The 18,119-nt window shown below is 31.3% G+C and overlaps 1 protein-coding gene across 2 annotated transcripts in view; it reads left to right on the plus strand.

Moving 5' to 3' along the window:
* Positions 1–18,119, plus strand: part of LOC106468788 (dual specificity protein phosphatase 16-like) — a 98,969-nt gene that overhangs the window by 38,695 nt on the left and 42,155 nt on the right. Inside the window, exons 3-5 of one of the 2 annotated variants that reach the window (XM_022397803.1) lie at positions 9,250–9,361; positions 11,891–12,090; positions 13,578–13,688. In XM_022397803.1, the coding sequence (XP_022253511.1) occupies positions 12,013–12,090; positions 13,578–13,688 (189 nt within the window). In that variant the 5' untranslated portion in view covers positions 9,250–9,361; positions 11,891–12,012. The remainder of the gene's footprint in view (positions 1–9,249; positions 9,362–11,890; positions 12,091–13,577; positions 13,689–18,119) is intronic. The other variant, XM_013929231.2, reaches the window with a different exon arrangement.

Here is an 18,119-nt window from a genome sequence, read left to right on the forward strand (position 1 = left end):
TAAATAATTTTGGAAGATTGACAGAATTATGTAGAATAAATACATAGCTTTCTATTGATTATAAAGTTATTGATATATGAAAGTAGGCATAGATAAATAAGCAGTGAGTGGAGCCAATATAGTGGGTTCGCTAAATATCATGATATCTCAGCAAATAGAAAAGGTAGGAGGTTCTTATTTTATATTATAGCTTGCCAATATCGAATATTTGAGTTTCTAATTCATATGAAACTATAAACTTTGTATTGTGGGTGTCCTAAAATGTAATCTGACCAAACCTAGAAGGCCACATGACACATAAAAAATCGCTATTTAGCCTTTTTTTTATATATTTAGTTTCAAATTAAGAAAGTAACTAATGTGTAATACAAATATTTGAATTATAATCTACAGTTTTATACCAAACTTATTGACATATATTTACAAAATAATAGCTAAATAAAATGTTGAATGTAAATCTACAAACGTGATGACATGCCCTCTGACACCTACCCGTCTCAATAGGGTTAAAGAAGGTAAACCGTGAAACATCTGCCAAAAAATATAAGGGATGTTTATGTAGTGTTAGTGAAGAGGGCAAAAGAGAAGAGTGCCTTCAAAGGAAATGATGGTGAAAAAATTAAGGAATTGTAGGATAAGAGTGTTTCTAAAAAGAAAAAGTGACAAATTCTCAGAAGTGAATACACCACCATTAAGCCCTCAATTTCTAATGACAAAAATATTGAAAATAGTAAAGGATCATCCAGAAGAGGAAAAAAGTTAAGCATTCAAAAGCTGCTATGTATAGAAAGCTAAAATAAAGTGTAAACAAACTGAAAAATGTAGAAAGAAAAGCAGAGAAATATAAGAAACAGCTAATTTACCTTCAAAAAAGTAAGAATATTTCTTCATCTTCTCTACAATCAAAAGTGAAATAGTCTCTTGCTGGAAGGAAAGTTCTGAAACATATTGTACAACAGTTGATTTAGGGAGGTGGTAACACTAATTAAAAGAAACTTAGGTAAAGCTTCCAAAAACGATGAAAGAGAAGCAAGATTATGAAAAATTACTAGATTGTTTGTCTTGCTAAATGTTTCATTTTATACAAGCAACATTGCAAACAGCTTTACTCTAAATTTAGAGATAGAGAAAGAAAAAAATTCTATCTCTCCTGGCATAGTAAATTTGATGAGGCTGTTCTGTAGAAAGACTGTAACATTTAGATGTGTCTTTGGAAGAAGGACACCAAAAGACAAAAAAAAGATAAAAATACAAAGAAGTGTGCTGCCAAACACACTGAGAAACATATGCAAGAAGAACAAGAGATAAAAATTTTCTATTTGGCATTCTGCAAGATCAAACCTTTCTGGATTCACCAACCAAAGAATAGTGATAAAGAAACCTGCTGTGCATCAAGCATGCACATACTGAAATGTGTATTGACAAGTTACTTGAACATTGTTTTAAAAATTGAAACATTGAAGGACCTCAATGTGTTATTATCATGTGATCCAAAACAAGAATTATACTTATGGAACCTGCTTTCGATGGAAAAAGAAGAAATTGAACATACTGCTTATAGATTCAGATATAAGTAAGGCTGTTACCTATTTTCAATGCCAAAGAAAGTCAGAAGTAAAAGAAAACATACATGTGAAACTAGTGGAAAAAAAAGTAAAAATTGAAAGCTGCCTAAGTAACCTAGTGAATGAGATTGAATGTCGCTTGCCACCTTTTCCAGTTAATCTTTCTAATATAAAACATCAATACAAAGAAATGAAGACTCAATTCAGATGAGAGCCTAAAATTCAATGAACTGACAGTGCATATTGATTTTTCAGAGAATTGCACAATTAAATATATATACATATATTGCAAAGTTATCCAGTTCATGCACTAAGATATTCAAGAACTTTTGATCAAAGGTATGTGAATTGTACGTATCAGAACTAAAATAAATTAAAAGTAACTAATGTGCTAGTGAATAGAAGCTTGTTCAACAAACAGTCAAACTGATTACAAGTACTGGTTATGAATCAATTCACCAGAAAAGTAAAACTTACAATGATCAGATTGTACAGAATCATCAACTGGACACCCTCAATGTTAGCAATAGTTTCAGCCATTACACCAGTAACATCTCAAATCCAAACAGTAGATAAACAATACAAAACAGTCTTCATGAATATAATTATGATTAAAAAAATTATTAAAAATGATTTAAACATAATGCAAAGGTTGAGCACATTGTAATAAAATGATTTTGGGACCCACCACTTTGTTACATCCATGTTGCCACATCTAGTCATGCTCTATCTGACAACCTTGCATTTTTGACAATAGCTCTATAACATAGTTTTCATTGCAAAATAGTCTGTCATAAAGGCTTTCATGTCCAAAGCCCACTAATCCTATCTGCATGCTTTCAATAATCTATGTTGTGTAATGTGAAGATTTCCCAGCATATGTTTTAACCCAAAAGTCCATAGGTGCTGCATCTGGCAACTTATTGGAAGCCTTATTTTGGTGAACCTATTTCCAGATGGAAATTTGTCTTGATAATGTTGCCTGCTACACATAAATAGCTTTTGTCATTTTGTATTCATGGGGTTTTTTTTTTTGCCTGTTACAACATGCCACGCTTTCTTTAGCACGACTTGTTGCAGGACTCTCTGAATGATCCTGGTGTCCCAGGTTGATCCATATTTCTTTGTTTTCCAATGCAATTAAGTACAAGGGATCTGAGCACATCTTTATGATTTGAGTGTATGAATATTTTGGGTTAGAAAAGACCATTAAATACTTTTCCAAGAGTAATCAATTTTTGATGGCATCACACTACCTATGAAATGTTAAACCATGTGAAAATGTACTTATGATATGTGCAGTTCCATCACAACTTTATATTTATTGACTGTGGTTTTCACATGATTTGCAGACAAAAAATGCTTAATGTTATAAATCAATAAACTAGAAAAGTAAAACTTATAATGTTTAGCTTACAGTGAATCATCTATGGGGTACACTTAATGTTAGTTTCAAATAACTTTTGATCAATTTTGCTTATTTGTTTGAAGTTAAGCACAAAGCTACACATTGGGCTATCTGTGCTCTGCTCACCACGGGTATTGAAACCTGGTTTCTAGCATTGTAAGTCTGCAGACATACTGCTGTGCCACTGGGGGCACTTATGATCAAAGCAAACTACCTACATAAATCAGAATTAAAACCTAACTAAGTGAATAAACTGTTATTACTAGGAGTATGCTATCAGGTATCCCTTCTCTTGCTGGGAGGGGTCTAGGTGCCCTCCCCCAGAAAATGTTAGGAAAATTAGTATTCAGAACTATGTTCTGGAGGCACATGTAGTGCACGTTTTTAATGATATTTTAGAATGTTGACTAGTGATAAAATGCAGTTATACGAGTACATACCCATTTTATGCAAAAGTCCAACTAATTTCTGAAAAATTATGTATATCCATCAGTGCATTAATCAAATGATATTTCTTATTAATGATCTGTTTTTTCCATCAGTTAAATGCAAATGTTCTTTTTTGTGAGTACTGTGAACAAAAGCTACTACAATATGAAATGTAAAATTCTCAAACCTAATGCATATCACTGGATTTTTCTCTTTATGCTCACTGCTTGGTATTCCTAAAAATAGTTTTCTGTTTTTAGTATATGAAGAAAGAAAAGTTTTTATGAAACTCATGAACTGTGGAAAAAAAAAGAATAATAGAGGAGTTTAAAATTTGCTAAGAAAAAATATTACAACATTTCTTAAGTACTGGCAAATATTATATACTACATTACTACACTGTTCACTGGTTCTATGAATCTTAACTTCTACATTCCTGTGCACAACAATACATCCTGGCAAGAATCCTGCAGACTTTTAAGCCTAAAAATCACAATGTGTATGGCTCATTTCCATTTCTGTAATACTGAATCTGGTTTCTAGTAAATTGACTTTCAAAGAGAATTTCCTAAAGAAAACTAAATTTTGTTGAAATATGAGTTTATTTATCGCTTTTTTTTTCAGGCAATTGTACTGAATAGTTGTTTTAAATGAATTTTTAATATGAACCTGAATTAAAGTCTTCATTAGGTTCCTTAGTATAGGAGTTCATGCTTAGTATTAAGTATTTTATAGTAACCACTATATATTTCCAGGTGTTTGCCTTGCACATTAGGTGTTTTAAGAATTAAACCTACAAAAAACAAATATAAAAAGTACGTTATTATATACAGTTATGGAGATCAACATGGACTTCACACATTGATAGTAAACTTATCAGTTTAAAACATTTTATTATTATTATCCTGGCTAGGATATCAGTCCTGGTTATGTTTTCTAAAACTGTATTAAAAGACGTGTATCTTTATAACATCTCTACATTGTTGCAGAAAACATATTTAATAATGAAAACAAAATTTGAAATTACAAATAAAAAGTTGATTTACTGAGATATTTCCAGTGTATTGCAATATTGTTATAACAGAAAATGTTTTTGCTATATTTTGCTGTGTGCTTCCACAAGAGAAAGTAACTGTATTATTTTATGTGTTAAACGAATGCATAAAATAATTTGTAATTGTGAGTATTATAACTTAGGTTTGCATTTCAATTACATATAACTTCTTTCAAAGAGCAGACAGCATTTTAGACTTAACATTGTAACTAATAGTAGTGATGGAATATTACTTTAGTTAAATTAATAGTATGACTAGTTTCAAAGATAAAACCTTGACCTAGTTATAGATGACACACATCAATCCTAGAAATGATGATTCAGATAGTTAAGAATAAAATGTGTAAACTAATGATGATAGCTGATTTTCAAGCCATTTATTATGTATCACTGAACAAATATAAAAGGTATTTTTGTTAATACACATGTTCATAAGATTTTTTGGCATCGTGTGGAAATGTATAACACAAATATAATAATAGTTCTTTTAAAAATTTTAGAAATATTTAATTAATGTATTAGATGGAGAAATTGTAGATGTAAGATTAAATCTAGAGAAATTTAGACAAAACACTTAAAATTTCAGTAGACTTATTGCTTAAAGTATTGTAGTTTGGGTTATAAATGCCTACCCACTGGCATTTCTGATTTTCAAAAGATTTTATTTAACACATGGCACCATATAAGTCGTATCTATTCATATTTCTTATCATTCATGTACACCTCTGCCTTAGTACAGAGTGATCATTGGAATTTATGACTTAAAAGTACACTAAAAATGAGGTAATATCATAGACAATTTGAGCATAAAAAATTACCCCATTACACCTGTTTTGAATGTTAACATGGTATTCGTAATACATCTCTGCCTCAATACAAAGTGATCATTGAAATTTATGACTTAAAAGTACACTAAAAATGAGGTAATATTATAGACAATTTGAACATAAAAAATTACACCTGTTTTGAATGTTAACATGGTATTCGTAACATGTTTTGAATAGTTAGTATCTGTCTACTTTTTGATTGATGACTTTGATTTGATTAATCAGTGCTTAATCTGAATAATTTTTGATGTTTTAAATATATTACCAATACTATACCTTCTTGTAATATGGAGACTGGATATATTTTATTCAGTTTAAAAAATGTTCCCAAAACTGTTTAGTTCAGTTAATGTTGCAAAAACACGTCTATGTGGTCTTTTCCAATTCACACATTTCCCTTGTAGTAATCAGTTGGGGCTTGCTAACTGGAGGTTCAGAGGATGGTGAGTTATGGGATACGAGTTGGTTTATTTCTCTGATCTATAACTGAATTATTCTAGAATAAAATGTAGAATCATTAAAGGTGTATAATAATAGTCTTTAATAATACTAGTTATGGTGTGAATGCCTTTTCTGAGATTCACCAGCTTAAAAAAAGGAGTTCATGCCATAACAATTCTTATTGTAACAAATAGCTCAAATAAATTTTCTTCTGACCACTGCTGTGTTTGTTGTTCCTAGCTGGCCTGATGAACTGTGTCATCAGAATAGATATGCTCACATAGTGTGGTTCAAATACTTAGATACACTCTTCTTCATGAAAAACACAAGGGGCTGATAAAGAATATAGTGTTTAAAAATACAATAGACTGATGTGTTATGACAGGTATTGTTAACTTTGATAACACTACAAAAATGATCACAGTTAATATCACAAAACATGATAGGAACTAGTGGGTCTATTGTAGCTGTGTTGGGCTGGTGAGAGAGATAAAAGGGAAGTGGAACTTCTTTTATGAGCTCTCTCTCACCAATCTAGGGTGTACCCCCAAGTAAGGTAAAGTACAACACTGTAATATTTAAGTTAAACCCAAAGTTAAGTTGAAATAAAACAATATTTTGCGACATGAGTTAAAATATTCTACTTAACCTCTAAAACAAAGATAATTATGATGAAGGTAAAATCTCACAAAAATTCTAAAGAAAAATTAAATGTCTTACCAATATTTTAGTTCAGTTACATTTATATATTCTATGTCAAAAGTAAAGTTACAGTTCAAGTTTAGAAGTTCAATCAAATTTCTGAAAAATCTGCCAAACGGAGAAAAACTTGACTTTTAATACAAAACTTACGACAACTTAATCCAGGTTTGCATGTGAAACACTACCCTGCATGTGAACTCTGTCTATTTGTGCTGGGGCAGATAAAACTCAGGAGAAATTATCTGATTCACTAATAGAAAAGACAGCTTTCTATTCCTGTATGTTATATGTTATCATCCCTGCAAGAAACTGTTAATTGCCAATTAGAGCATGAGGTCCAAGATAGAGCAGGCAAGAAGCAAAGTTACAATATGTCTACTTGGAAGACTTTTTCATATCCAAACCAAACTGAAAGAAAATACTGAAGTTTAAAACAAATTAACATATTAAATAAAAGAGTAAAAACAAACATGGTACTGTTCTTTACCACCTTTCTTCCTCCTGGCTAACCTGACCATCCCTAATTCTAAAACTACCAAAAAAAAAAAAGAAATATCAAATTTTAGTCATGTTACTCTAGAAATGATATAACTTGCCTCTCTTGTAAAACCATTTGCCTAACAATAAAAGACAGTACTATAAAGTAAAAAGACTAAAAAATGAAACAGAAATAAACCTTTTAGCAATACAGTTCAAGCTAACTTTTAACACTTGAGACATCATACCTCAAATTAATACAAAATAACCTTTTAATAATGAAACCACATACCTTACAAAAATTTGTATCCCATCATCGAACATTTGCACTTTCAGCTGTGGGCGAGCTATAATGTGCTGGTCAATCCCACTATTTGTTTGTGAAGAGTAGCTCAAGAATTGGTAGTTGGTGATATCAACTGGCTGCCTTTCCTATAGTCTACAAAATTCAACAGAAGAATGAATGAAACCATACAAAAAATAGACCATTTAATGAACCTATTTTTCAGTGCTTTAACACAAAAATAAAGCACCTTTAAACCCCTGTGACACTTTACACATCAAAATACACTTTAAATTTAAATTGTACTAAGTACGCTTAAGTAAAGTTACACAAAATAAAACTATATTTGCAAGAACATTTGTACAAGGTACCTTGAAGAAACTTTACATCTATGCATGTGTGTGTATATATATGCACACAAACAGGTAAAGAAAAACCTGTAAGTTTTTTTATTTCTTGCACCATAAAACGAGGTGCTGTTCTCATTTCATGGTAAGTGTCAGTATTGTGGAGTTTGCTTTTCACTGAGCCTTCTATTAACTTTTTCAGGCACATCATTTTTCTTCTCTTTTATAACATCATCATGATTTCCTGGGTGAAAATTGCTCTCATGTTCTTTATTTTTTAATTCTGGGACTTCCTTGTTTTTTCTTTTCTTTTTGATTGAAACAATTTTTTCAAGCATGTTATGTTTTGTGAGGGTTTTGCAATCAACTTGCTCATAGTTTGACAACAAAATTTTTCTTTACAAGTATATGTTCTAAATCCATAGGCTGTAGGTATGAGTACTATAAATCAGTGTTGGTCTCGCCAATTCTTTTATATCTAAGTACTTTTCAATCACCCTGATGAGTTGTTGTCTTTATTGAAGACTTTCATCTCCAGGTCTTTTTCGTTACAATTAATACAGTCTTGGCCATCAGATTAACACAAGAGGAGTTGATTCACTACCACTTGGGTGCACTTTTTGTGAGCCGTTTTTCTACTATATGGGTTTATCAGTCTATATAGTCAGTCTGTTGCTTTTGGTTTTAAAGGGTTTTTTTTTTCCCAACATTTCATTGGGCCTCTTTTTTTTTCGTTTCATGTGATTTCTGCCTCATTTATTATCAGGCTATATGTTCCCCATATCAGCAATTCCTGGTTTTAGAACTGCCCTGTCAGCAACTGTTTGATATTTGCCTAGTCTATCTTCCTTTGTTTTCATATGTAATATTGACTTGATCCAGTCTTTTTCTATCTGTGAGAAAAGAAGTTTGAATAAGTCACAGTATCCTTTCCAATTGCCATTGAGCTTGAAGAAAGACAAGTTACTCTCCTCTACTTTTGTAAACGATTTTATTAGTTTTATGCTACAAAAGAAGTGTAATCAAACTGTACATATGCTATTACACAATTTCCAGCTGGTACATGTAAGATGTTAACTAAACATCGTATTCCTCTATTTGTGTACTGCTCCATTGCCTTATGACTTGAATAGGCACAATTTCAGCTAGGCTGTGTAAGTGTACTGCCACATTGGATATAAGTTTTATACTGTACCAGCAAGACCATGAATATTGGAGGCCATGATAATACAGCAAATTTTGCTCTCCTGTCAGTAGAGATTGTTGTCTTATTCTAGTTTATTCAGTGTAATAAAGTGAATTTTTTGCTTCCTTTTCTATCACTTTAGGTAGTGCATTCTTTTTATCTTTATAGAAATATACAATCAAAATGTTAAATAAAATATAAATTTTTATTTTTGTCAGTGACAGGAAAGTGAACTAATTTTTATTCCAGTGATTTTCCAATAAAATAATTTTCTTTGAATGAAAAGATTTATATGTTTTTTTTTCTCTTTTTGTTGTAATAAAAAGCAGATTTTGATTGGTATTATAATTAACATACCTTTCTTCATATTTTGATTCTCTGTTCTCAAGTCTGTTAAACACTAGTTTTGGCTACTTCTATGAAAATTTTCAATTATTCTTCAATCTACATTTCAAAACAACTTATTGTTTGACATCAATTCAGAACTTGTTCAAAGGTAACTGTGTGGTCACATGTTACCTATATTGCAGTTTCATGTGCAATACCATCTCTTCATGACTGTACATGTACATAATGCAGGAAGTAAAAGCCACACTGGATGGTGTTTGATATGAATTTATCTAAACCTGCTTTACTTAAAAAGTTAAGTATGTTTTTCATGTCTAATATTTTTAAACCCTGCCTAGAAATTTTTATTTTATCTATACATTTAGTATCAAACTGTTGGAAAGGTATGTTGTGTTTCCTTTTAATGTTCATGATCAAAATATCTGTCAAAACAAATGAAAACAGCAGTTGTGATATCCAGGACAGTGATTTTTAATTTCATCAAATTATTTGGCATGTAGCATAGTGCTCATTTGTTTGAAAAAATACCTAAAGTTCAACAACTTCATGTTACTCTTTCACACATAATATTTTTTGGTTGTTAAAGGGTGAAAATCTCTCATTCCTTAATGATTGTTATACCTCTCTTGTACTTTATGATGTTTGTATGTTGTTCCTTAAGTAATCAGCTTTTCAAAATATGTTATAATTTTTTTCTCCAACATATTTCCTATTGTTTTATTTTGAAAGTTAATAATATAAGTTAATGAACTTAGATATACACGTGCAGTTAACTTTATGTAATTTTTTTTGTTTGTTTGTTTCTCAAGATGCATTTCATTCACTATGGGATATAATCTCTGATCTCAAATTCAATTCCTTAAAATAAGTTTGTTTTCCTTTTTTTTCAATTTAAGTGTATGTATGTGTAAGTGTATATACTTATACAGGGATTCCTATGGCTTTTCATGTTTTTGCCATCACTTTCTTTTTGTTCCACTTTCAAATTTTAGGAGCCATAATTTTTAAGTCAATTTTATATATTAATTCTAACTCTTTTTCAAAAATGTTTAACTAAAAAATACTGTAAATTGAAATTTTAGTGTTTTTTTTTAACATGTAGTTATTATAATTCAAATTTTCATTTGTGTTCAGCTTCAAGAAGTCTCACCCATAAACAATGCATTTGTCAACGTTTTTTAAATTTTTATGCCCATCCCAAGTAATAGCTTTAAATTTACTAAGAAACTATCATTCTTGAGAATATATTATCTATTTCTTAACTTTCAAGCTTCTCCCTTGTTTTTTTTTCTGCTTAGTTTTTGTACATGCCTTGGCTGCCACCCTTTTATGTGTTACATCAAGTGGTTTAATCATTTACTAATGAAACACAACTATGGAAACAGCTATAATGAAATAATAATACTTGGCAAATGAATCACTAATGTCAACTACCACCAAGTGGCCACAGCTGTTTCTTTTTAAAATATGTAGTAATCACACACTAATCTAATGTAAATAAAATAATGAAAACATGTTTTATTATTATCATTTATCAATAAGTGTATAATATTCTTTTTATTTTACAAAATCAAGATTGTACATTGTTTCAATAACATAAAAATAATACTTAAGAAAGATTTCAGCTATCAGAATATTTTTGTAATCACCTACCATACTCACTAAAAAATAAGCTTAATTAAACTTATTTAAATTGAAAACAATTTTATTCTATTTGGTAAACGTTATAGAAATACAAATACTTTCACAATTTACAAATGAAAAGAACTGAAAGGACATACTATAAAAAAATTAACTTTTATATTTACTGTTATGTGATAGTCTAATTCTTGCTCTATACAGTCATATTTCTTTACTAGTTCTATATATAAATTTACATTACTGTCATTTTAGTCTTGTCAAAAATGGAGGAGGGTCACAGACCTCCTCAACCCCCTTCCCTAGATCCACACCTGCTTATACAACATTTAATAATAGTTATTGATTTATTAAAGAAAAAATGGGGTACAGACCCCCTTCCTTAGATCTTCACCAGGTAACATGACATTAAATACAGTTATTCAATAAAATTAGAAACATGGCACAGTGTAAAAAAACAGTAAATTTACACACTATTTAACACTTGAGTAGCCAGGGAGTTAGTGGTGGGTGCCAGTAGCCAGTTGCTTTCCTTCTAGCCAGCAGTTCAAAATTAGTGATCGTGGGAGATAGCCTTAGTAACATGGCAATACAAAAGATAGGGTGAGCAAGTTTAGTAGCAATGAGGACCGAGCCTGAGACCCTCACATCATGAGCTCTCCACCCCCTAATTATGTAGCTTTGCATTTAACAACAAACATAATAGCAATATTTTGATTACTTAAATAGTTGGAATAATCAAAATTAATTGATTAATTGATTGTTGGAATAATTGGGAACACTTATTTCAGCTGGTGTATTTCCATGACATTAATTGATTATTATATTAGTTTACCCAGCTTTAATTCCAACATGAATGGTACTTCTTGGCATACCCCATCAACTATATAGATAGATACAAACTACCAACTGGTACTCTGAAAACCAAAGTGGAGTAAAGTATCTAATTTTTTGATAATTGTTTATTTCAATGGATGGGTCATAAAATTTTACAAACTTGTAAACAGTTAGTTTCATTTTGTGTAATAAATATGTACCATATAAAAACATGTGTACAGGAACAGGTACTCGCATGTTTTGTTGCCTTTTTTTTTTTTTTTCATTACCAGCAGTATAATGAAAATTCTATTTCATTCTTTTTAAAAGTTCTAGTAACAGATAATTAAACTTTTTTTTTTTTTCCAGATGCTTCCATGCAAAAATATTACTGTCAAAACTTGCTGATAAGCTGCAAAAAAAAGGAAAATGGATGTTAGATTAGAGTGACAGGTTCCATTTTTCAAGTGATAAAGAAATTTTCTCTAGTTATGGCTTCTAAGTCTCTTCCTATTACTATCGTTGATGTCCACCAGCTGGCTGCTGTAGTGAGGAATCAGATTGATACGGTAAGCATCTTACGATACATTCACAAGACTTGTATGTGTTGAACATTTTATAACTTGATTAAAATATTTAATAAACAAATTAACTTGTTTCCTGCTTTTACATCAAGTAATTAATAATCTTAATATCAAAGGTTAAATTGTAGCATGTAAATAGTATTTTAAAAAATATGACAATCTTTAATACAAAATTGCACTATATTTGACAGTTGTTAGCTAAATCATGAAAATGTATTTATTTATTTTTCTCTTTATTGTTGTTTTTTTCTTCTAGTTCTTCTAATTGCTTATAAATAGTTATGATTGTCTCCACCATAGGGAGAGAGACATATTTCAAATGTTTGTTCTTCTTCTTTCCAACAACTACAGTTGTGTGCCAGTCCTTTATTTATAGGCTGATACGCCCAGAAACCCTGTCATTTTATTTTATTTAAGTCTCTATTCTAATTTTTGGGGGTAAAGGTCAAATATTCCAAAAACCTTTTGGCACGCAGTTCCCTTATATTTCCCTCACTACAAGTTAGTCTTGATACAAAGATATCTTATGACAATTCCCACAGTCTTAAGCAGACATGCATGAGACTTGGACCTTTCTTGCAATTTTACATGGTTCAAAGGTCAAAATATTTTGCAGAATTAGGGATCTGATCATTACTCTATATTGTGACCAATCAAGATGATACTTTACACAAAGATAGCTTGGAACAACCCTGCAATTTAGTATGCTACCATGCACCTTTTTAATGAAAAAGTCTCAAGTTCATACTGTGTTAATTGTTTATCTCTCTGAAGTATATATATTGTAGTTTATTCCACTGCATTGAATACCATTTTCTCTTGAAATTCTGAAGATCTTATTGAATCAAATGGATGAGGGGGGGGGATTCATATTTCTTGTAGATTTTGGCCTTTATGGTTGAGTTGTATATTTCTAACACATTTTTTTCTCTTAAAGTGAGATGTCTGATTATCCATGGTAAAAACTGTTCTAACAATGAAAAAACCAACTCATCAGCAATATAATGGAAGCAGTCTAGCTCATTTTCAAATTATTCTTGTTTTAAAATAATTGAATTATACTTAGTTTTCCTTAAATCTTTAATTCACTACTAAATAATTTATAGCTTAAATTATAAATGCATACATGTTTATCTTTTATAGAATTTCTTAGCAGGAGTCAGTTCACAGTTCACTTTTGGTGTTAAGTAGGACTTTTAATATTTTATCAGGTGCAACATTTTAGCACACTAGCATTTAATATTCATCATTCTTACATTTTCTTTCATCAGGATGACAGTAAAGCAGATGTGATAAAACATTGTTCCTGAGATAGCCACTACTAATATAATCTCTATTAAAAGTGAAATGATGTTTTATTTCTTCATCAAAATAATAACCTATTTATATCATGTATGTCAAGATAAAAAAAATGGAGTGCTGTACAATGGGTATTAATGAATAACACTATACATCAGTTATTTCTTTTACAGGTATTAATCATTGACAGTCGATCATTTCTTGAATATAATACCAACCATGTTGCCAGTGCTGTTAATGTTTGTTGTTCAAAACTTGTCAAACGTAGATTACAACAGGATAAGGTAGGTCCAAAATTTATCTCCATAAAAATCATTCTAGTTGTCTTGGTAGGTGTGTAATACATGGAAAAGAAATGTTTATCAAATTTATGAGGTATATCCTGAAATGTAAACTTCATTTCTATTGTTTTCTTTTCTTTCTTCTTTGTGGTAAATACTAAGCATTTACCTCATTGTTTTAAACTTCTTATGTTTATAACTATTCAGAAAAATTGATAATTTGTTAAATGTTCAGTAGCTATCCATACACTTGCAGAATGCAATTACTTTGCTATGGCATGGTTAGCACTTCGGTGTAAATTTCAGTTTGTTAAAGAGCCAATTTAATCTGTTCAGAAAAAGAAAACATGGCTCATAAAAATTTCATTACTTCATTTGTACCTCACCTCTCCAGCCATTCATTTAATCAGGCCCGGCATGGCCAGGTGGTTAGGGTGCTCAACTCGCAATCTTAGGGTCACGGGTTCGAATCCCCGTCCCACCAAACATGCTCGCCCTTTCAGCCGTGGGGGCGTTATAATGTTACGGCCAATCCCACTATTCGCTGGTAAAAAGAGTAGCCCAAGAGTTGGCGGTGGGTGTTGATGACTAGCTGCCTTCCCTACTAGTCTTACACTGCTAAATTAGGGACGGCTAGCGCAGATAGCCCTCGTGTAGCTTTGCGCAAAATTCCAAAACAAACAAACAAACAAACAGCTACATGATAGTCAAACTTGAGAGTTCGATATGTTAAAAAAAAAGAGAACGTTTTCCGTAAGAAAGCTTCACCAGGCCCTTTAACATTCCTGGGTATTCCAGAGACCTGCCGATATTAATAAGTTTTTATTTGATATGGTAAGGAAGTGATACTTGTTATTTCTCTATAACAAATAAATGCATCCCAATAAACATTTTTAGCACACTTAAACTATAACATATTCACTAGAGCTTTAGTGTCGAGACACTACGCAATCAGTCGAAGACTATTTCATACTATTTACTTACTTTATTTAGTAAGACTGTGGGTTAGCGTGTCGTCCATTTTAATAAGGTATTGCTTTCCGTTTTTTTCCATTTAACTTTTTTTATCACACAAGAACATATTTTGCATATTATTTATATATTGAATGTTTCCATCATATGACGAAAACATATATTATAGTCGTTTATACACTAACATTTTGTACTTATCTTGCATATTACTTTTCCTTTAACGTTTTATCTGTCACATGGCAAGATTATCTTATATACTGTAGCCTTTTTTTTATAAGGAAGTTTGGTCTGTCACATTGCGAAAGTATCTTATTTATTATAACCTTTTTACACCGAAGTTTTGTCTCTCTCTCATTCCTTGAGTATTTTGTTTATTTTAGCTTTATTACACCGAAGGTTTTTCTGTCACATTATGAAAGCATCTTATGTATTATAGCCTTTTTACACTGAAGTTTTGTCTCTCTTATTACAAGAGTATTTTATTTATCTTTTGATAGATTGTTTAGGCAGAGTATTCATGATGAAACTTTGTAGAATGGACGGCAACTGCCTTTTGTAAAAACACAAGTGTAGAGGACGACGTTTCGACCTGAAGACGAAAAGCGGAAGACTTTCGAAACGTCGTCCTGTACACTTGTGTTTCTAAAACTGGCAGTTGCTGGCCATTCTACAACGTATAAAATACTCTTGTGACAGACAAAACTTCGGTGTAATAAAGCTAAAATATATAAAATACTCTTGTAATGAGAGACACAAACTTCTGTGTAATAAAGCTAAAATAATTAAGAACTAAAATATTTTAGCTTTATTACACCGAAGTTTTCTCTGTCTCATTACGAGAGCATCTTATTTATTATAACCTTTTAAAACCGAATTGTTGTCTATCAAATTACGAGAGTATCTTGAGTATTGTAGCACGCTTTTTACACGGAAGTTTTGTCTGTCACATTTTGTCTTAACTATTGAATAGTCCTTTTTATATCGAAGTTTTGTCTATCTCACGACAAAAGTCTCTTAGCTATTGTTTTTCCTTTTTACATCAAGGTTTTGTCTATAACATGACGAGTATCTTATGTATTGTATATAATTTTTATATCGAGGTTTTATTTTCCCATAACGAGATGAGCTTATGTATTGTAGCTCCGTGACAATGAAATTTTGTCTACCACAATGAATAAATTATAATACCCAATGTTTTTGTTTTTCTTAGAGAGTTTATTTGTCAATTACGTTTTCGTGATACCCTAAAGCAGAAGAAAAGTATTTTACAGACGATTCGACACATTTTGCTGTTGGATGATAGCTGTCACTATACATTCAATGTTAATACGTTTGTGTTTTATACCGAAGCCTGTGCGTTTAAGTGGACAGGGCATAAATGTCCTAGAATGTAAAAAAGAATTATGATTAACGTAAACAGGAAATTGTATCTTTACTTTTAGAGAGTTAAAAATTAAGTATAAACGCAAGAATCCAGCCGTGTTTGATATTAATGGCTAATTTATTTTCTACTTTGTCATGCCGTGGTCATGTGACACTGTTTTAGTCTCGCAATAGCAAGTGTGGCGTGGAAACGACAGCAAAAACATGAAGATGAAGTAGATTGATTAACCTTATTAGAAGTAATCTGAGAAAGTACTGAATTTACTGTGTAGCAGTTATGACAGAAACGAAGACAGTTGAAATAGTTACATAAAACGAATAGTAGCGAATAATTCTCTATTCTGTTCTCTTTACATTGATCGATATGATAAACAGCTTTGTTCAGCAGACTTATTCATGCACTTATCCAGGTAGCTGCAAAATATAACAGACAAATTTACAGTCTAACAAGTACATATTTCTGCAAATGACGTTTTAAATGTGATTACTTGAATTTCCAGGAATTACAAAACTATTTTTGAATAACTTTTATTAATGTGTTATTCAGATACTTTTATGAATAGCTAAAATATATCAAATTACATATTATTGAGTAATAGCATAAATTAGAGGCCCCAATGTACCAATCAAGATCCTCAATCATCCCAAATTACTTCCAAAACTATATCAATGGGGGGGGGAGCTCCGTAATCGAGAAGATAAAAACAATTAGGACACCCGACTGTGGTACCTTAGCACGTGTGCCAAGTTTGTTGCCACTACCTTGTGAGTAGAGGCTTGAGCACAATTCCAAACATGGCGTTCCCGAGATTTCATAGCTTATAGTAGGGAGCTACGCCATACTGACAAGGCCAAGGACACCACCGGACCATCACGAGTTCACCTGTTAAGTTTGGTCCTGTGGAGAAGATAGCTGGACAAAGATACATAGATAATATAAAGCTAAACATATCGTCCTTGAGATCCAGAAGGGGACCAGCAACACAAAATCTGCCAGATTCAGTTTAGCGATCTTTAAAACTTACTCTTAGATCCCATCATATCTGGATGACAAAATTAGGAAGTTTAAGACTCTCTTAATAAAGGGGCTATGTCACATAGACAAGTACAACTTTTGGGCCAGAAGACGAATTTCGATATTGTTTACAATCGATGAAGCGACGTTTCATTTGTTGTAATGCTCTTCAGAGGAAATTGAGTTATAATGTTGATTTTGGAAGAACATAAATATCAGTCTCGAGCAAACTTAAGTTTGCCAAACTTTTATAAGCTAAATCTACTGCCACCAAAATCTTATCATATATAGAGTTTGTTGGTTCTAGGAGTCTTACATATAACTCAAGATTTTTTATTAGATTTAAAAAAAATGTTTTAACAGGGAACCGAAAAGCTAATAGAACCAGGCAACTAACCTTTTACAGACAATACGGGAAGATGTGATAACTTGTAGTGTAAAGATTATATCAGTTTGAAATTTCTTCCGATCCACAAAGCACAAACAGTGTTACACCACACTAGAAACCCCCACGTCTGATAACTTTAGCATTACTATAAAGTGCTTGCTTAAGCAAATAATCATATGCTTAAAATTACTTTTCACCTGCACAGAGAAACATGTTTAATTTGGCTGTAGTGTTGTGTTAATTACAAAAAGAGAGTTAAGGTTTAAATTTTGACTTTATGGAAAAGTATTTGCATATCATTCACTACCATATATGATAGGAAATAAGTAATAAGAAAACTATTAAAAATACTGTGTCTAAAACATAATATGATACATGCATATATCATTTATAGAAATGTAAAGAAGAAACCAAAAGCGTTGTGAGAAGAACACGCGTGTCAGATTTAATTAAAGACGGTTATGTTAAACAAGGAAACTTTTCGTGCTGTTGATTAAAGACATGAGAATAAACATAATATGATACATGCATATATCATTTATAGAAATGTAAAGAAGAAACCAAAAGCGTTGTGAGAAGAACACGCGTGTTAGATTTAATTAAAGACGGTTATGTTAAACAAGGAAACTTTTCGTGCTGTTGATTAAAGACATGAGAATAAACATAATACAGTAAC

This window comes from Limulus polyphemus, unplaced genomic scaffold (assembly GCF_000517525.1).
Source record: "Limulus polyphemus unplaced genomic scaffold, Limulus_polyphemus-2.1.2 Scaffold91, whole genome shotgun sequence".
NCBI lineage: Eukaryota > Metazoa > Arthropoda > Merostomata > Xiphosura > Limulidae > Limulus > Limulus polyphemus.